General features: G+C 36.8%; 1 protein-coding gene across 11 annotated transcripts in view; it reads right to left on the bottom strand.

Moving 5' to 3' along the window:
- STK33 (serine/threonine kinase 33) overlaps nt 1–21951 on the bottom strand; it is a 160283-nt gene that overhangs the window by 38131 nt on the left and 100201 nt on the right. For 10 of the 11 annotated variants that reach the window (XM_054512072.1, XM_054512073.2, XM_045894194.2 and 7 more), the window contains 6 exons: nt 19692–19830; nt 17298–17386; nt 15346–15430; nt 8384–8459; nt 3687–3799; nt 3154–3239 (listed from right to left, as the gene is read on the bottom strand). In XM_054512072.1, the coding sequence (XP_054368047.1) occupies nt 3154–3239; nt 3687–3799; nt 8384–8459; nt 15346–15430; nt 17298–17386; nt 19692–19830 (588 nt within the window). The remainder of the gene's footprint in view (nt 1–3153; nt 3240–3686; nt 3800–8383; nt 8460–15345; nt 15431–17297; nt 17387–19691; nt 19831–21951) is intronic. The other variant, XM_054512074.2, reaches the window with a different exon arrangement.

Here is a 21951-nt window from a genome sequence, read left to right on the forward strand (position 1 = left end):
GAAAAATATTTCCTTAATTTATAGTTGCATTCTTAAATATAAGTAGGCATTAAAAATACCTGGGAAACTTGTTAAACATGCAAATTCCTGGTGTTATATGTCATAAGGGGACTTGAAGGAATACCAAGAAGCAACTGTAATTGCCTAATAAGATGGAATAAACTCCTGAGCCACTGTTGAGAGGAAAGAGGACAGGAAGGAAAAAACAGACTCAAGAGGATCGCAGGCACACTCCTGGCCATGGGAGTCATCATCAAACTCTTCCTTTGTAGGAAAGTCATTTCTTGGCTGGTTTTCCTTACATCTAATCTTTGACTTTTGAAATCAGGATGACAAATGTGTTTATTTTAAGTTCCATTCACTTAAATGTACATAGAGAAGCTATGACTATTTTTCTCAGAACACTTTGCAGAGATATACCATATTTCAAAACGCACAATACATAGGCTGAATCATAAAAACTTTTTATCCAATAAAGCTCTTTGAAAAAATGTCACTATATGTTAGATATTGCAAAAGATAAGCTCTGGTTATAAAGCAGCCAGGTACTGAGAGAAGTAACGTATTCTTTTTAGATTATTTCAAACAGAGGATATGAATTACAGGAAGGCTTCAAGTGGTTAAGAAGAAAAGAGTTTTGCCTTTCAGAAGTTTATAAAATGCCAGTATTCTAAACTTCATACACTGAACTCCTTAGGGTAGTCCGATATAGTACACGCTATCTGTCACTTCTCTATCCATTTGGCAAAGACTACATAGAGACAAATGTTACAGAGGCTCAAAAATGGAGACTTCTGAAAAAATGACCAAAGCCAGAAATAAAGTTGTACTAATTAGAAAACAAATAATTAAATGGCCAAACCCGAATGTTATGTGCTGCTGAAAAGAGAGAGATTTCTAAGGCACACCATCTGTTTTACAGTTTTTGATTTTGCTGTACTACAAATCTCCTCAGAACGGTTTTGCAAGGATTTAGCTGCTAGCTCATTTGCACAATTACTTTAGGCCAGAAAGACTTACTGCACAGAATCATTTGGAGATCAACACATTCACAGAAGAGGGCAGATATAACCCAGCTTTCAGTGAAAACTGGATTTTTAGTCCTTCAAGGAAAAAATATTATTCAAAACAATGATTGGAAATTGCCAAAGAAAAACTAGAGAGTTGAAAAGAAGAGTGATATCACTATAAGTTTCTGATATGTATCTAAACTTACCTGGGCCCTCAGGGTCACCATCAACCCCTCTGTTGGCCAGTCTAATGGAAACTCTTCATCTCGTCTTGACATCTTGGCAGCATTTAACTGGGAGCTGACTGTTCTCACTTTCTCCAACATTCTTCTCACCTAACTTTGCTGGCACCACTCTCCCGATTTTCTTCTCTCCACATCGGCCATCCCTTCTCAGCCCCCATGGCTGGTGTCTCCTCTTCTGAATGTTGTAGTATCCAACGGCAGGCTGCTGGGGCCTCTTCTCCTTTCTGTCTTTTCTTCCTAACTTATCTCTGCAGCCTAATGACTTTACATGGCGTCTATACACTCATGATTCCCAAATTTATATCTCCAGCTCGGACTTCCCCAGTTCCAGACTCATATATTCGATTATCTATTTAATATTTCCACTTGGATGCCACATGGGCATCTCAGACTTTGCATATCTAGTATGGAACTCTTGATCTACCACCCTCACCCTGGAAAAAAAACCTATTTTTCCCACAGTGTTCCACATCTCAGTAAATGGCACCATCATGGTCCCACCAGCTATTACAGCAAAATCTGGAAGTCATCCTTGATTCCTCCCTTATCCTCATTCCTCATCTAAGCCACCATCAAGTCCCGTCACTATATCTAAAAAACATACTGCATTTATTATTCTCCAACTCTGTTGCTACCACCCCATCCAAGCCACCATCATTCTGCAACAATGCTACTACAATGTAAGCATACCAGCAACAGTACGTTGCACTGTGTCTAGCAAATAATAGATGTACAATAATATTTTCACAGATGAATACTGCTTAGCAATAGTTCCCAGGTGTCTTTAGAAATCTCCAAACTCAGTTCTTGGACATTTTCTGAGATACCTACAGACCTATTCACTTATTGAATCATTCGCTCATTCAACAATTATTGAGTATAGATTAATGGTATTAGGCCCAATAACATATCTGACAGTGTCTCAAAGATGACAGAAGTTTGTTTCCTGCTCATGAAAAAGTCTGGAGGTGGGTAGTCAAGGGCTGGCACGGGGGCTCTGTGAGCTAAAAGCCCTGCTTCCTTGCATCCTGTTGCTCTGCCATCCTCAGTTTATGGATTCCACTTTATGGTCTAATATGGCTAGTCAAACTCCAGCCATCCCATCTGTATTCCATTCACCGGGAAAGAAGATGCACCTGAGGAATGCCATATGCCCTCCATTCAAGGACACTTCCCGAAAATTGCTCCTACTTCTGCCATCATGATAACTAACAAAAACTAGGGATAACCAGCAACGAAGACTAGATAGCAGTGTTTCCAGCTAGTGAGGATCCTCGTTACCACAGAACAAAAAGAGGATAAATATGGAGAAGTAGCAGCTTCTTCCAAGGTTCCTATTGTGACCAGGTAATGCTCTGGTACAGGAATACAAAGCTCGGTATGATACAGGGTCTATGCTGAAGGCAATAAGTCTGATGGGGGAAGCAACATGTAAATGAATAATTACTCAAGATTTCAGGCCAGGTAACAGCCACTCTTAGAAGATCTTGGTTTTTCTAAGTCCCCAAAGATTCCTTGCGTCCAAAGAGTTGAAAGAGAAGTGGACTCTTCCAGGCTTTACGTCACTTGTCTAAACAGACTGTTTCATTATTAGTTTTCATATGGGGCATTTCCCAGCTCTCCTCTACCAGACTTGATACCGTCATGGCATGGAGCAAAGAAGAGTTCATTTAAGCCTCTATAAACATTTATAAACAACTGTGGTAATAGTTTTAATAGTTTGAAAATACCCATTTCAGAAATGTGTTAAGACTCAATAATTTTTTAACTTGTCAGAAGATGAAACTACTTGGCTGTTTTAGGACTATATATAAACTACAAGACCAAATTAAAAAAAAAAAAAAAAAAGCAATGGTAGCATGTCCAAAAGAAAAAAAAGAAGTAATATTGTAACTTACTGTTATCCACTGGTTATCTAGTAGTTCCTTAGCTGTGATTCTGTGAGCAGGATCTACTTTCATAAGCTGTTTCAAAACACTTTTAGCTGCAAATAAGGGGAAATCCTGAAAATCTTATCTTAACTACAATTAATACCATACATTTTCCAGTTTATTTAGGATTAGGTCTATATGACATGAAGGGAAGATTCCAATTATAAAATAAATATCATCAGAATAAATGGCTAATTAATAAAGTTTCAGGCCTAAAGTGAGGTTTTATTGCCCGGATTTGCTGGTTTATGATCTACAGTAAAACTGGGCTGGACGATCAGCAACTTCCTCTTCAATTTTTATTATGTAATTTCTGTTTTTGTTGGAAGTTTTGACTACAACAATCACAGTGAAGAGATCACTATTCCACAAGTAAACAGTGTTTATTTCTACAAGTAAATTTAATGACGAAAACAGAGATTGAGAGTATTTGAATTATTGGCCAAGTTTTTTATATTACATACATTTGCTTTAGTAAATAATGACAGATCTATACTTACCACAATCACTTATGGACTCCCAGACTGGATCTTCAAAATGTAGTTCTCCCTTTCTTATTAGCTCAAAAAGCTTCTCTTCTGAGCTTGCCAAAAACGGTGGTTCTCCACATAATCTACCACAAAGGCAATCATTTTGTTTAGATTCTTTTTAAATAATCAAAATGAAGCTTTTAAAAATTAAGTTTCCACAGAACTTGGAAATAGTGGTGCTTCAAACTTAAGTGAAGGATAGCTAGAGGTGGGTATCTCCCTCTGGAGGTAGAAATGGGAGCAAAGGAGGTTTTGCAAGATCAGTGACAGGACCTTATATACACTGAAATCTCCAGATCTGCACATGACCCAAAGGTCTTCCAGATGGGGAAAACTAAGCTTAAACAGGACCAAAATACAAGCAGGTGTGTGATTTTAAGTGCACAAATAATAGTGGAGATACACTTCAATGTGAGCAAAGGTAAGGTAGTGCTTAAGGTACATAATTCAAACTGGACTTAGGGGAAAATATATTGAGTTATCAGAGTCCAGTGAGAGTTTTCAGAGTCTAATGATCCTGTAAGGGTTTTATCCATGGTAAAATACTATACCAATGTTAGTAAAAATAAACTAAGAATAACCCTGGGGTCTATAGGCTCTGAGTCAAAGCCAAAAATCCATTAAAAAGGCAACAACTCTTCAAAAATGGTATACAAAATGAAGACAATCTGGATGATGATGGTTTGACCCTTCAGTCTGGAATGAAAGCTGAGCATACATAATGACCAATATCAGTAAAACCACCAGCAGTATGTATGAAGTAAACCTGGGCTTGAGGCACATTCTGTAATACAGGGACTGTGTGTGTTCAGAATCTTGTAAAAGGAAGTACTGTATTGGAGCGCCTGGGTGGCTCCGTCGGTTAAGCCTCCAACTCTTGATTTCGGCTCAGGTCATGCATGATCTCAGGGTCATGCGATTGAGCCCCGAGCCCAGAGACAGCTTTGCACTGAGTGTGGAGTCTGCTTGTCCCTCTCCCTCCCCCTCAGCCCCTCCCCACCTTGTGCACATGTGTGCGCGCTCTCTCTCTAAAATAAATAAATAAAAAATATATATTTTTTTTAAAAAGGAAATTTTGTACTATATTTTAGAAAAAGCATGGCAAGCCTGTGCTTCAGTAAGTAATCCAGTCCAAAACTGCAAGAACTTGCTTAAAAGTTGAGTTCAGTTCCTCATAATACATTCTGGACAAATGTTAGCTATCATCTTTATTGTCAACCCCAACAGCTGAGTACAGCCCGGTAGCCAACAACCAGATTTTCCCAATGACAGCCAGACAGAAGCTGGACCTGGGCTCGTCACAGAGGCCACACTGTATGCCTGTTCTTCAACTCTCAGGATTAGATTTTTCCACTTTATTACTGAGAGAATAAAATGATATAATCCCATTATACTGCCCAAATGCTAGCCTATTATGTACATAAGTATATGACCTCTAAGCCTCCTAGCAGTTAGATTTTTACTGATTTTTAAAGTTCCATTTTTAAGTTTTTTTAAAATCTTTGCCATGAGCATTTTTTGAATTAATCTAAATTTAATAAATATTTTATGTGATAATGAGGACGATGATGACGACTTCCTAGGGGAAACAGTTGCTTTCATCCTTGTAGTTTATCAACCTAGGCTGGAAAACAGAGTTTTTCATTTGCAGTAGCTTCTTGTTAAGAGATCAGTATTTATCAAATTGTTCTGCAATCTCTTATTTTAATACTTTTTATTTCTCCAGCTTGTTCTGACCTTCCTCTCTCCGATCTTATTTGCCTCACTAGTGTTTAGCTTTAAAATGCAATAAAAAAAAAAGGCCAGAAAAATGGTCTTATCTACAATTACTATCTATTATAACAAGTACAGGCCAGCAAAAGCCCAGCTCATTGAGTCTGTTAACATCCAGTGATATGCACATTCACCAATTTCTTAGCTGTTCCTGCATTGCCTGACTAGCATGCAACTATAGCTTAAGGGCTGTGTTTAAAAAATCCCCCTTTTTTCTGTCCTTTGCAATTTTACTTTCACAAAATGTATCTAATGGTTGGTCAATCAGCAGCATATGAAATTTTATGACAGCAATTTTCTGCACATCCAGAAAAGGGAATCCAAGACATGAAAAATGCCTCTAAAGCCTTTCTATTATTTTCTGTTGCCTATGTCTTAGGAATCACAACAACAGAGGATAGTACCCGTGCAGAGTATTTATGTTAATTTCACCTTGAGAAAGTATGTTATCATTGTCCAATTAAGCAGAAATAAATCAGGGGTAACTGATAAACAAGAAAATACCCCCCCTGGAGAAGGTAGTATGTTTATGCCCTTGGTGAAAGAAATTATCTGTAAGAACACCGGGCTCAGGCAAATTAATGAATAGGCACTGATTAGCTAAGTAAGAGTTTACCGTAAAGGAAAAAAAGATGTCATTATGATGATATGCAGCCGTGCTCTGAAGCAGAAAAATTAAAATTATATCTTTAAGAAGGAGAAAAAATTTTAGGTGTGTACTACACTATCACTTTCTTTAACAACAAATTCAAACTAAGCAGCAGCAAACACCCCATGAATTGTGTAATAATAGATTACATATATTATGTTTGACTTGTCTGGAAATTCTTACAAGTATAAAACACTAAATTAAAATAGTGATTTTTTTTTAAAGATTTTATTTATTTATTTGAGAGAGAGAATGAGATAGAGAGAGCATGAGAGTGGGGAGGGTCAGAGGGAGAAGCAGACTCCCTGCGGAGCAGGGAGCCCGATGTGGGACTCGATCCCGGGACTCCAGGATCATGACCTGAGCTGAAGGCAGTCGCTTAACCGACTGAGCCACCCAGGCGCCCAAAATAGTGATATTTTTAATTAAAAACTAAGGCTCAGAATTTTTACGGTATGATTCTAATTAGCACAAGACAGTGATCAAAAACTTTGTGAATACGTTTATACTTTATGCAATCTAAGCAGTGATGTGTGTTGACCATCTGAGTTACAGCTACAATCACATCTTCCAATTTCTACTGCCTGTGTATTCCATTTCACAGCACTGTGAAAATGTAACTACTCTGATGTCAATATTTAGAAATGATCTGGAAGAGGTAGTGCACAGTGAAATCTTCAATATGACCATAAAACTAATGTTGCGTCCGTGTAAAAATGTTCATACTCACCACAAGGCAGAACAATGGCCACTAACTTTTCAGAACACCTCTTAGACAATTTGCTTTAATTCAATTTAACAAACATATGCTGAGCACTGACTACATGCCTACTATTGTACCAGATATGAGGGATGCAAAGATGAATAACATAAGATCTCTGTCCTTCATGGAATTTAGACCAAGGAAAACAAAAACAGAGAAAAAATATACATAATCTAATAATTATATTACAATAGTATAATCTAATTTTTAAAAGTGCTATAAAAACATAGGAAAGTGAACAAGTCTGTCCAATTCACACATGTGCAAACTTTCCTGGTGAAATATTATTGTTTTTCTTTCAGTGTTATTGTTTTGCATGCATTTTTTGCATGTTGCTTTAAATCCTCTGTGGAGTGTGGGAATGTATATACATAATGAGTGCAGTAACTCTGCTGGGGTAGATAGGAGTTAGGGAAACAGAAGGTGTTAATGTTTGAGCTGGAGGGCCCAGGAGAAAGGTTAGTAGAGAAGTAAAAACAATTGTAAGTGGAAGGAACTGCATGAGCAAAGACTCAGAGACATGTGATACAGGGTATGCGAATCATGAAGAATGGTCTAGAGTTGCTGCACATAGAGCAGGTGCATGGGATACACAGCTAGCCCGAGACTGGAGAGGCATGCTGGAGCCAGGTCATGGGAGACTTGCCGTCATGCCATGCTGGGAGGCTCTGACATTCTTCTATAACAAGGCAGAATTATCAGAAGTTGGGAATCAGAAAGGTAGTACAATCAGATGGTGATTTAGAAAGATAATCCTGACAGCAATGTGAAGGATGAACTGGGGAAGGAGAACGGAGGCAGGGAGAACAGTCAGACAGACATTGTAATATTCTAGAAGATGGGTCATCAGGAGAAATGATACAAGTGAGGAGAAATAATACAAGTGAAGAGAAATGAAGGAAGAGGTGAGGACACTGCAAAGGAAAAATGAACAGGACGTGGGGTTTGATGGAATCTTGAGAGTGAGACAGAAGGAAGAGCCAGAAACAGCGATGTTTTCAGTAGCAGTAAGAGGATTGGAAACTATAGAATAGTCCCCAGATCCTGGGCTGAACTCCTGTCTAGTTAGTGTTCACTTCTCACATATGCCAGGTCCATAGGGCAGCTAAGTGCCAGGCCCCAGTACCTCTCTCTATCCGATGGGCTATAACTGAATCTCTGGAGAAAGTACAAAGAAACTTTCTGGTCTGTAACAAAAGATCAGAGAGGTGTTAAGCAAGTTTTTCACTTGGCTCAGGTATTGTAGCATTTATAGGTCCATGAAAAGCAAACCTGTATGTTATAAATTTATAGTATTAAAAAACTATCTAATGGATGTCACTGACAACTAATAAGAGAGCTTTTAGAATGGCTTCCCAATTGTTTTTTCAGTCACTTTTTAAAAACTATATTGCCGAGTTTTCATTTAAAATCTCTGTAATTCTAGTCTGCTGTTAGAGACTACCAATTCATTTTAAACTGCACATTTAGCAGGCTACTTACAGAAGGTACATTATGACACCTATGCTCCAAATGTCACACTGCTGGCTATAGTCGTGGGCATTGATAACTTCAGGGGCTGCCAAATAAGCAGAAATGAAATAATATTAATAATACAATAAATGAAGTTTAAATGCTTAAACACAAAGCATGAAAACTGTGCTGATGTGTTGTAATTTATTCCCCCACAGGGAAAAAGAGAACCAACAGCAGATGTTAAATGAATAATGTACAGGCCTGAACAATTGATGTCACTGTACCCTCACTCCTGTCATTTAGCTTCTAATGGAACAATGGCATAAACTGTGTAACTAAATGTACTGCTCTCCATTCCTTTGAAATTGTTAAGAAATGATTTTGCAAAGATTGTGTAGTTATAGTAGAAGACAACAATATCTCAGTTCTTTTCCCAAAATAGAATTGAATACATGCCTTAAGTGGATATAATTTAAAGCAAGCCCAATATGTGGAAATCTGGATTCACAGAGAAACTAAGATAAATGGTTATAAATCATTTTAGTAAAATAATAATAATAATAACATCACTCCTATGACAGAATATGAATTATTTTCCGCATTTTCTAAATGAGAAAACTAAGACAAAGAGAGAGCTCCTACAACATAACTGGATAAAAAAGCCAACTAGGACTAGGATCCGGGTACTCCTGACTCCCCAACTCTGTGCTCCATACTTTACAATGTGTTCACAATAGGGTTCCTTTAAACAATCTTCTCACAGTAGTTGTGTGTGTCTGTGTGTGTAGTTTTTTGTTTTGTTTTGTTTTGTTTTACTTTAAGGTAGCACATTTTAATGATTAGATTATAATGGCTGGCTTGTTAAGTGGCTTTTAAAATGTCACATATGGTATTTCAGGAATAGTCTATTGTGCCTTTATGGCTAGGGGTCAAATATCTTTCTTTAAGGAAAAAGAAAGAATAAAACAGATGTAAACATAAAAATGAAATATAGATGTATATATTTCAATAGAACTTTAATGTTTACAAAGCACTTTTTTATAAATTATGTTATTTGTGTAAATCATGTGAAGAATCTTGCGAGATGGGTATGTAGACATTCGGCTCACTTTGCCAGTGAGGAGACTAAGGTTCCGGTGTATGAAGTGACTTGCCTCAAGTTACACAGCTACAGAGTGCCTCCCACATAAAAGGTGGTTTTATTTTAGAAAAGTTTCATTCTCCTGCCCTACACACACACACACACACACTCACACACACATTCACACACACTCACACACACCTTCTATAACTACTAAAAGCAAACAGCATTTCACTTCCTCTGCCTCTTGTCAAAGGAACTAAAAATCAACCAAAAGGAAACAAAAAGGAAAGAGAAGAAACAATGAGCAAAGGCTCAACAATAGATAATTAACAAAACTGAGTTATTCATTTCCATATCATTGAAAATTACTTAGCATTTATTTTCCTCTAAGCAACTATTATTCCTTACCTCTACTTACACTCTTTAAATACTGAATCCCTAAAGGTCAAGTGGCTCTTGAACAGTGAGTCACTGACAAGGGCAAGTCTGTGACTAGCGTCCACACTGGGTGCCCTGCACAGCGGGGGCCGGGATGGCGGCCTGGGTCCCTCAGAGCCGTCTTAACGACGGGGGTGTTTCCACGTGCGCTGCCATCACAGCTCTCACAGGAAGGCGGAGGCCACAGTAACAGTGCCAAGGAGCCATTTAGGAAGTCAGCAAAGCTCCACAAACCATCTGTCTTCTCTCTTGTTCTCTCACTTGTTATCAGTGTAGACAGCTAATAAGCAGGCATAAAACTCAGGGTGCTTGGATATATTTTCCCCATGTAACTACAGACCAGATGTCTTTTGCCAACAGGAGGATATGAACAGAATCTAAAGTAGCCTTTTCCCAAACAAGATAAAACAGTTTCAAAACTTAATACGTCAAGGAGGCAAAAAAAAAAAACAAACCCAAAAAACAAAAAAACAAATACAGAACTAGGTATACTCCTCGGCAATAAAATGAATAAACTACTGATACGACATGGGTAAGTCTCAAAATCATGACATGGAACAGATGAAGACAGACACAAGAATGTACGCTGTCTGGTTCAATTTAAATAAAGTTCTAGACAAGCAAAATTAAGTTTTGGTGATAAAAATCATCAATGGTTCCTGCGGTCTGGGTGGGAGACTAACAGAGAGGAACACAAAGGAATTTTCTGGGGTGATAGAGATGTTCTATACCTTCATTGAGGTGGTGATTACATAAGCATATGCATTTGTCAAAAGTCATCAAACTTTGTACACTTAAAATTTGTGCATTTTATTGTATGCAAATTATACTTCAATAAAGTAAGATATTTTTCTAAAGAAATCTACAAAAGGTAGAAAAAGATTTGTCAAAGCCCTGTCTTGGTGGATGACTTTAATAAATCTCTGTCTTAGAAATCAACAGAAGCAAACAAAATTAATATGGAAAGTTTAAATCACAAAGGTATCACATTTGATTTTATAAATACACACACAGAGAAATTTTTGTGGTCAACAATATCCAATGCAACATTTGCAAAAACCAACCATGTGTTCAATCACAAAAAACAATTTTAGAAGTTGAAGACCTTTAAGTCACAATTGCCTAGAACAATGAAGAACACCAGAAAGAAAAACCAAAAGGCTAGGAAAACTAACACGTATTCACATGAAAATCAAATACATCCTAACAACCTGGAAAATTCTAAAAGCACTTCTAAATAATTCTTAGATTAAAGAAGACTAAAATGATAGACTATTAAGAAGTGAATAATAGTTAAAAAGAACACTGTCTAGCAAAAGAAATGGTCAAAGAAATACTCAGAGTGAAGAAAGAAATACACAGACTGAACATAAATAACCATTTAACTTATGGAAGTTAAAAAATAAACCAAAAGAAAATAGAAGGAATCCAGAAAAATAAAAGCAGAAATTAATAAAAAAGTCAACCAAATAATATTAGACTTGAATTGGTTCTTTGAAAGCCCAATAAATTGTCCTAACCACTAAAAAATTTGATCAAGAAAAAAATGATTATTATTATTACAAGAGCTTAAATTGAGCACTCTCAGGTATTGTGCTAAGCTCTTTACATATATTTTCTCATTTAATTCTCATGTCAACCTGGTAAGAAAGATCTTATTATTACCATCCTAAGTATATCCTCTCCCCTTCCCTGTTTTATTTTTCTTCCTTAGCACTTCTCTCTAACATCCCAGGTAATAGCAGACATTTTACTTTTTTACTTTGTTTAATGTTTGCACCAACATGACATTTTTATACTTTGTTCACTGTTATATTCCCAATACCCAGGCCAGTCCTGACACAAAGTAGACCCTCAAAAATTTTTTGATAAATGGATGACATAATCCCCATCGTACAGATGTAGAACCACAACAAAAGCAGTTAAGTTGTTTGCCAAGGGCTCACCAGACTAAGTGACAGAGCTGGAATCCTGAGTTAGCCAGGTGATGTCACAGGCCATATTGCTTATCTTACATCACATGACTGTCTTAAAAAATATTAGGAATAATTAGGGTGATAGTCACAGATACATAGGAGAATCACAAAGTTATAATATATGCATATTTATGTCATAAAACTTAAAATCTCAATGTAATGAACAATTTTCTAGAAAAACATAAATTATCAAAATGATTCAAAAAGGTGTGGAAAACTTGAATAACCCAGTATAAATTGAAAATATAATAGAAACTTAATCTACCAAAAGGTACCAGGGCCAAAAAAATTTTAAGGGGAAATTTCATCAAACTAATAATTTATTAATATAACAGATAGTTTCTGTTACTTAAGTGATTCATGAGCATGCTATTTTTTAAATGAGGCTAGAGTAACACTAACATCAAAAAAGACAAGGGCAGCACAAAAGAAAGAAAGCTACACTCAAAGTCCTAAATAAAGTGGTGACAAACTGAATAAAGCAGTTTATTAAGCCAAGTGGAGTTTAATCTAAAAGTGCAAGGATGGTTCAACATTTTCAAAACCTATTAATGCAATTATTTCACTAATAAATTTAAAGAGAAAAATATAATCATCTCATAGGTACAGATTTGAATAGACATTTCATCAAAGAAGATTATGAACGACTAATAACTGCATGAAAAGATGCTCAACATCATTGGTCATTAGGAAAATTAAATTACCAAATTAAAAACCACAATAAGCTACTACTTCACACCCTTTACAGTGGCTATAATTAGAAAGAAAGGTAATTATCACAAGTCAACAAGGAGGGGTGCCTTGGTGGCTCAGTTGTTAAGCGTCTGCCTTTGGCTCAGGTCATGATCCCAGGGTCCTGGGATTGAGCCCCGCATTGGGCTCCCTGCTCTGTGGGAAGCCTGTTTCTCCATCTCCCACTCCCCCTGCTTGTATTCCCTCTTTTGCTGTGTCTCTCTCTGTCAAATAAATAAAATCTTTAAAAAAAAAAAAAGAGTCAACAAGGATACAACGAAACTGGAACCCTCATACATTGCTAGTAAAAAGGTCAAATGCTACTGCCACTTTGAAAAAAACATTTGGCAGTTTCTTAAAAAGTCAAACATAAAGGGGCAGGTGCCTGGGTGGCTCAGTCGGTTAAGCGTCTGCCTTCAACTCAGGTCATGACTCAGAGTCCTGGGATTGAGCCCTGCATCGGGCTCCCTGCTGAACGGGGAGCCTGCTTCTCCCTCTGCCTGCTTCTCACTCTGCCTCTCCCTCCCCCAACCTGTGCTCTCTCTAATAAATAAATAAAATCTTTTTTTATAATTTACGACCCAGCAACTTCACTTCTAGGTAGCTACCCAAGGAAAACATGTCCATGTTAAATTTTGTACACAAATGTTCATAGCAGCATTATCCATAATAGCCCCAGACTGGAAACAATAAACAAAATGTGGCATCGCCATACAACAGAGAACTGTTCAGAAATATAAAGGGATAGACTACAGGTACAAGAGGAAGATACTTCAAAAACATTACACTAAGTGAAAGAAGGCCAACATAAAAGACAACTTATGGTATGACTTCCTTTAGATGAAATGTACAGGAAAGGTAAATATAGATTCGTGGTTACCTGGGGATTGGGATGGGAATGAGATGAAGGACAAATGGGCATGAGGCAACCTTCTGGGGTAGAATTATTCTAAAACTGAAATGTGGTGATGGCTGCACAACTCTGTGAATTTAGAAAAATCACTGAATAGTACATTTTTTACGGCATTTAAATTGTACTTCGGTAAAGCTGTTAAAAGTCGCACTTAGAAAAATGATAAACGGTTGCTTTACAAAATATATTTAATCAGTAGCTTTAGGATGTACCATTTGATGGTAATAAAATTGGATAAGAATTGGAAAGAAGTAAAACACACACATGATTTCAGCATGAGTTAACAAAACCAATAATTAAGTTTGGGGTATGATTACCTAAGAGGTATAAACAACTATAAGAAGAGTCCAAAAAACCAATAAAAACTACAATCTTTAAAGATAAACTGTGAGAAAAATGCTAAAACAATGAAATTATTTGACCTAAGAAAAGAAAAAGTAGCTTGATCAGGGCCAGTAAGTCATATTGTGGCAAAATCAAATTGCTTGAGGGTTTTTTTTCTGTTTTTTTTTTTTTTTTTTAATTGTAGTTGACGTACAACATTATATTAGTTTCAGGTATATGACATAGTGATTTGACATTTATGTACATTACTAAATGATCACCATGAAAAGTCTAGTTTTGGCTAAGCCAAAATCAGTCACCTGGAAGAAAAAATCCAGCCACCTATTTTCCTGTCCCAGAGTTTACTCATTCTGAAGGCAGGAGTTCCACCACACTGTAATTGCTCTGTATTTAATTCAGAGATTCCTGCGGATGGAGGGGCTTTCCTTGTCTTACTACTAAGGACCTTGCTTTGGCTTCCCATCCACCCCTCTTTGTGAAGAAGAAACAAATCTGTGGTAAAGAGAAGCTTGGTTTCTCCTACCTGGAGCAAACACCCATGATACTGATTGCTCATTCCTTCTAATACAAAATTATTACAATATTATTGACTATATTCCCTATGCTATACTTTACATCCCCATGACTTATTTATTTTATAATTGGAAGATTATACCTCTTAATCCCCTTTACTTATTTTGCCCATCCACCCCTAAACTACCAGTTTGTTCTCTGTATCTACAAGTGTCTGTTTCTGTTTTATTTTGTTTGTTCATTTATTTTTTTAGATTCCACATTTAAGTGAAGTCATATGGTATTTTCTTCTCTCTGTCTTGTTTATTTAACTTAGCATAATACCCTCTAGGTCCATCTGTGTTGTTGCAAAAGGCAAGATTTCATTCTTTCTTATGGCTGAATAATAACACACACCCATACATACCACATCTTCTTTATCCATTCCTCTATTGATGGACACTTAGGTTGTTTCCATATCTTGGCTACTGTAAATAATGCTGCAATGAACATGGAGGTACACATATCTTTCCAAATTAGTGTCTTCATTTTCTTCAGATAAATACTCAGAAGTGGAATTATTGTATCATATGGCATTCCTATTTTTAACTTTTTGAGGAACCACCACACTGTTTTCCATCATGGTTGCGCCAATTTACATTCCCTCCAACAGTGCACGAGGGTTCCTTTTCTCCTCATTCTTGCCAACATTTGTTGTTTCTTGTGTTGTTGATTTTAGCCACTCTGACAGGAGTAAGGTGTTATCTCCTTGTGGTTTTGATTTGCATTTCTCTGATGTTGAGTGATGTTGACCATCTTTTCATGTGTCTGGTGGTCATCTATGTGTCTTCTTTGGAGAAATGTCTGTTCATGTCATCTGCCCATTTTTTTAATCGGGTTTTTTTTTGGTATTGAGTTTTAGGAGTTCTTTCAAGTCGTTCAAGTTTTAATTTACATTAGTGGTTCTACCTCTTTATATAGAAAGATCATTTTAAATCTACTAACTTACCCATATAGATAGGAGTCCCACATGTGGTCTGCAGCATGGCTTCACTCCTTCCATGCTTCTTCACTGCTAAGCCAAAATCAGTCACCTGGAAGAAAAAACCCAGCCACCTATTTTCCTGTCCCAGAGTTTACTCATTCTGAAGGCAGGAGTTCCACCACATTGTAATTGCTCTGTATTTAATTCAGAGATTCCTGCGGATGGAGGGGCTTTCCTTGTCTTACTACTAAGGACCTTGCTTTGGCTTCCCATCCACCCCTCTTTGTGAAGAAGAAACAAATCTATGGTAAAGAGAAGCTTGGTTTCTCCTACCTGGAGCAAACACCCATGATACTGATTGCTCATTCCTTCTAATTAAACTTACCAGTTCAACATAGGAAGTTATATTTTGAAAGAAAGCATTTAACTTTTTCAGATAAAAAAGCTATTTTTAAAAACCTCTTTCATCGTAAAATACATTCTGGCCATAGTATGTTTATCGTCTATTTTTTATGACACTCAAGCTATGTTCCAGTTTAAAGCACTTTTATAAATGCAATCATTATCCTTGTCAGAATTCACAGAAACTGCCCCTTTTTATAATTATTTATAAGACACTATCTCTGATAAGTACCATCTTTTCTTTACTATGACTTCCTTTGTGTTTCTAGAGTTTACTAATTAAAACAATTACTACACTATTAAAAACTACAAGAAGCAAATTAACAGGTCAAAAAGTAACCGTAGAGCTACAAATCCACTGGAGGCCTGCTGCTGCAACTGCACTCTTTCTGCTCAGTTCCAAATCGGGGCCAGTACACATTCGGTTATTAAATATTCAGTATGTGCCCTTGGTCTTGTCTCCCAAGTTGGAACAGCCTTGGGCTGAAAGCAGAAAAACAGGCACATTTATTGATCATACAACCAAAGATAGGCTCTTGGTCCACAGACACTGAATGAAAAGTTTCCAGGGCCTTCTGGAATAAGAAAATGTTCCTATCAATATGTGATACCACTATTTTTCTAAATAGAAAAGTCAATTTCTCCAGGAGTTTTCACAATTACCCCACTTTGAGCATTATAATACGTATCCTTCTCCACAGAAAATCTACACAGATATCAAATATATAAAAGGTTTCATGATCAATTCAGTTCTTTAGAGAGCAATTATTCCTTCATTTACCAAATATTAAGTGAGCACATACTATGTTTTCAGGCATTACTCCAGGTACCAACAGTGAATAAAACATACATAATTCCTGCCCTCATAGAGTTTAAAATGAAAATATTCAAGAATATTTATTTACTTTGGTAAAACAACAATGCTGTTAAACCCGCTTATATTACATAGGGATTTAGCTTCTACAACAGAGTGAGTTATTCACAGACAACATTTTATTCCTAAATTAACACATTCATATATTTTGAAAGCAGCCGCTATTAAAGTGCTAAGTAATAAATAATGTATCCTATCATTTATTTGACATTAAGGAACACTTAACTTGAGTAAAGTCTTGAAGAATAAACACTTGGCACATTAACTGTGTTTAGGACATAAATATTAATACCCAGGAAAATTTTCAATGAGAAATACAGACTTTAGCATTAATTTAATATCAAAGGCACAGCCAAGGTGTGTTTTTTTTCTAAATCTGTAACACATTTACATCAAATTACCAGGCATAATTTTGAAATTAATTAGAATTCAGAGCATCTGTTTGCTTGCTATTAACTAATGATTTAGAACTATCCAAATGAATATGTACTTTAAAAAAGATTCAGTAGCACCATTTAACTTGTAAAATTATTCTTGTCAGTTACAACCTCTTATGTAAAATTTTATTTTTTTTCTAGCACAAGCCACTTATTTTGCTGCTCAAAAACTTCCAAAATGTATCTAAAAAGAGGACGTACTTTGCTACTTTGCTATCAAATTGTTTATAGGCAAATATTTACCATGATTTCTAATACCTTACCTTTATGTTTAAGTTCATTTCATTGTTATCATCAATAAAGCTGCTTTTAACCATTATGTTTTCCAGTTTTAGATCTCTATGTACTATATCTACCAAGAAAATAAACAACAAATCAAATGAATAGTGCATAATGGAAAAATAGAGGGGACACAAATAGAACAAATAAATATATTTGACAAATTAATGTCCCACTGTTAAAAACTTCAAGGAGGGTCAAGCTTAATTCTGCCCTGTTCCTTCCCTTATATTCCAATCCCTTTTCTTCACAGGTTTATCCTTAAGGAGGCATTTTCTTTGACTCCCTCCTCTTTCCCCATCCCCCTGCTGCCCTGGAGGCTTCTCTTTGTGACCAGTGGCCTGGTGAGCGGGGAGGTGGATCCTGCCCAAGGTCAAGCATTCCAGGCAGAGGGAGACAAAAGTAGTTACAAACCCAGTAAGGTTTCCTATATCCTTAGGTCTTCAAATAGAGAATTACTTACTTATTTCCATGCGTATGTTGTCAATCTACACATTTAACATACTGCAACTTGACTATGTGTATACACATTATACTTATTTCAATGTATTTTTCTATAACATGAGCACATACTTTCCTAGTCTTTATATGTTAAAATGAAAACAAACAAATGGAAACCCTGGGACACAAAATCTCCAGTTGAACATGACAGACATCAGGTAGGATTTTTATGCGCTTGCAAATAATCATGCACCAAGCACTTCTGTTGCAAATAACTAACTCAGCTCATATCCATAGCAATCATTTCCCTCCACATAAAAAGTTACATGTATCGCTGCTGGAAAAATGCAGCTGAGGAGCCCTGGACTGGCGACCCTAGCCAACCATTTACAGTTCCCTAACACAGCTCCCAGAATGTGTTTGTGGAATGTGTGCTGCTGACCTCTTCTTACGTAAGTACAGCACAGCAAGTCTCCCTTCTGCCTCCATTGTTCTTCTTTTTCATTGTTTTCTTTGCTATTCTCGCCCACTTCAGAATATTTCTAACAAGTTCCATGAAAAAATCCTGCTGAAATTTTGGTTGGCATTATACTGAATTTATAGCTTAATGTGGGAGAATTGACATTAGCATCATAGGAGGCCCTGGGTTTCCTGTCTTTGCAAAAATTGCTGCCCCTGCCTGGAAGGCCCTCCCTTCTTTTTGTCTGAGACTGTATTCCTCAGCCCCAATTCTGTTTTCCTCTGTGAATCCCTCCCTGACTTTCCAAATCAAACAAGGCACTGATGCTCCTAATGTTCCTTGTGCTTTCTATGACTCTCCATTAGAGAAATTATCACACTGAATTAGTTTGCTTTCTATCCTCCATATCCCACCATCCTGAATTCCTTGAGGTGTGGGGGCCTTGTCTTTGTATCTTTCTAATTCTAGCACAGACCACATGCAGGCGGGGCTTGGGAAATGTCTGTGGGATGGCCGCTGGGTTCTAGTCCAGCTCTGCCACACCTCACCTTGTCATTTCACCTCTCTGGAACCAACTTTTCCTCACGTGTAAAATGAGAAGGTGCTAAAGTCACATGTAAGATAAACTAAACTTGAAGGAAAAAAAGGAGCCTGAGGAAAAGCAGCAGCAATAACAACCAAAAACAGTAAAGAAATTAGAATAATTTCTAAATGTGGCTTTTAAGGTAGTGAAACTATTCTGTATGATACCATAATGGTAGATACAAGTCACTATCCATTTGTCAAAACCCATAGAATATACACCACCAAGAGTAAACCCTAATGTGAACTATGGACTTTGGGTGATAACAATGTGTCAGTGTAGGCTCATGGCTTGTAACACATGTACCTTCTGGTGGGGATGTTGATAACAGGCCGAGGCTGTGCGTGTACAGGGTATATGGGTATATGGGTATATAAGGGTATATGGGATATCTCTGTAATGGCTGCTCAATTTTGCTGCAAATCTAAAACTGCTCTAAAAATTAACTCTAAAAAAAAATGCCTAGAATATACAGATTTTTTTTAGTTTTATTTAAATTCCAATCAGTTAATGTACAGTATAATATTAGTCTCAGGCGTACAATCTAGTGATTCAACACTTCCATACAATATAAGTGTTTTGAAATTTCACTTTTATTATTGACTTAGCCTACTTTTGATTTGACAAGATTAGCTGCTTTTCAAACTGTTGAATAGAAATATTCATCCTTGTCTGTGTACAATGCAATTGTATACCTGCCTTGTTTCTAATTAAAATATACTTATTATATTTAATTAAAGTCTTAAAAAGAAAAAATTCAGAAAAATTTTCAGATGAAATCTTCTATTTTAGTAGGGATCACTTCTGTGACTCTGAACCCTGAATGCAATCACCCTTAAACAAAAGCACCATCTGCATTCATGGAGTCAATGAGCTGGATGACTCTCTTCTTACCCTTATTGTGAAGATAGGCTATAGCAGATGCGAGACTTTGAATAATCCACCTTGTCTCATTCTCAGAGAAATGCCCTTTCCTATCCAGAATTTCTTTGAGTTCTCCATCCTCACAAAGCTCCATCACCAGGTACATTTTCTGACATTATAGATTTATAAAGAGAGAGAGAGAGAAAATTATATAGTTGAGGATTTTAAAAATATTATATATTGCACATGTATCATAGAAATATGATCCCAACCTAAATCATCAACGTACTTATTCAAAATTATTTATTTCCTATCATGTACAAGACACTGTGCAGGATACTAGAGGAACAAGGAGGTATAAGGCATCGTTCTTACCCTCAAGGAGCTCACAGTAGAGTTATAAATACAATATCGTGTGGTGAGTGCCAACAGAAGGGGTATAGCCAAAACGGCATGAGGTTACCAAGGAAAGAAGCCTCTGCTTAAAGTCTGCTCCCTGAGGAGGTGATATTAAAGGCGGGTCTGGATAAACTGAATCGGGATTTATGGGGAGAGGATGTGGGTAAGAACGGGCTTAACGCATAGTATTCGCAAAGATTCCAAAGACTGACACAGCACTGGCTGTTGAAAGAATAACGAATATCTCCGTGTTAACAGCATTAGGAGTTTGGTGGGGCAGAGAAGAGTGGAGCGGTGAGGGGTGAGGCCGGAAAAAAACAGGTTGGTGCCAGGTTGTAAAGACTCTTGGATGTCATGCAGAGGAGTTTGGATTTTTTCCCCATATGCAGTAAGGAGCCAGTGAAGTTTTTTAAGCTGGTGTCTGGAGCAGGGAGAAAGGCGTGTGCTATGATCAGTTTTGCATTTCTAAATGAACACTCCAACAGTAATGGGCAGCAGGGCTTGGTGAACTTTTTCTCCAAAGACCAGATACAGATGGTAAATATTTGTGCCTTTGCAGGTTATACAATCTCTTTCGCAACTACTCAGCTCTGCTGTTACAGCGTAACAGCACCTATAAACAATACAACAAAACTTTATATATGTACTCTGAAATTTTAGTTCCATATACATTTCACGTGTCATCAAATACTACTTTAAAAATTTTTTTCAGTCATTTAAAAATCTAAAAAACTTAGCTTGTGGGCCATAAAAACACAGGCAGCATGCCAGATTCGGCTCGCACGCTACAGTACGCTGACCTCTATTTATGGAGGGTAGATATGAGGTACAGGATGTACACAAGAAGGGGAAGAAAAAAAATACGTGAAAAATGCCTAAGAGGAAGAAACAGTGGGACTTAGTAACTAATTAGGTATATATGGGAAAAAGCCACGGATGAAATGTCTCTTCCATATCTGCTGTTTCTGTTGATGTAAATTAAGATCACTTTAGGTCTTCCCAAAGTCAAGCCATTTCTTGAGTCAAAAAGATTCACAGTCAACTAAAATACAAGCCTTTTTCATACCTATTTCATACCTTTCATAGACTACCCTCCATGTCTCCATTCCATCCTCTGCTGCTAAATTTTTGTAAATGTTTTTTAAGATTTTGGGGTCTGATTCTATTCTATTGCCACTATTAATGCAACTTCTGTGTTCAATCAGCAAGCATGAAAACAGGAACAGAAGATTAACACCCCTTCTTCTAACAGTCAAAATTCTGGTTCACTAAGCCTCAGGATGCTTTGGAATTTCAAAAGTCACTAAAGAATTGTGCAAAGTCTAACACATAAATAAGCTTTTGAACTGTGCCATATTTTTTCCACTGGTAGCACTGTAGGGATCATGGGTACATAAAATGGTAAGTGAACTATTTGGAAAGAAAAGTGACTTTAGCAGTGCTTACAATATAAATTGATGTTAATTTTAAATATGTAAGTTGATAAAAGTTATATCAATAACATTTTTAGAAGTCTTTTTATAATTATTAGAAATAATTGCATAGATCAGAACAGTTAGACTCACAAGAAACCATAACAAACTCTGACTAATACCACGGCCTACCTAATCAAGTAACAATTTCCATTCATCTTTAAGATAGCTTCAGTAGAAGTTCTAGGCATTTGTGTGAGTTAGCGTTGGGAGGAGGCAGATCTGATCTGGTGAATCAAGGGCCAGCAGTGCATTAAAATAAATAAACCAGCAAACCAGTCGCAGATGATGATTTCCTTTGCCTTCAAACTATTCTAGATTTGGACTCCCACTTGTGCCAAGATGGAGTAACAGACTGACCCTCCCTCCTGAAACAACTTAAGAAATGGACAAAACCTATAAAACAACAATTTTCAGAC

The sequence above is a fragment of the Mirounga angustirostris genome, unplaced genomic scaffold (assembly GCF_029215605.1).
Source record: "Mirounga angustirostris isolate CCGP_5_RB_7025 unplaced genomic scaffold, mMirAng1.0.hap1 SCAF_13, whole genome shotgun sequence".
Lineage (NCBI taxonomy): Eukaryota > Metazoa > Chordata > Mammalia > Carnivora > Phocidae > Mirounga > Mirounga angustirostris.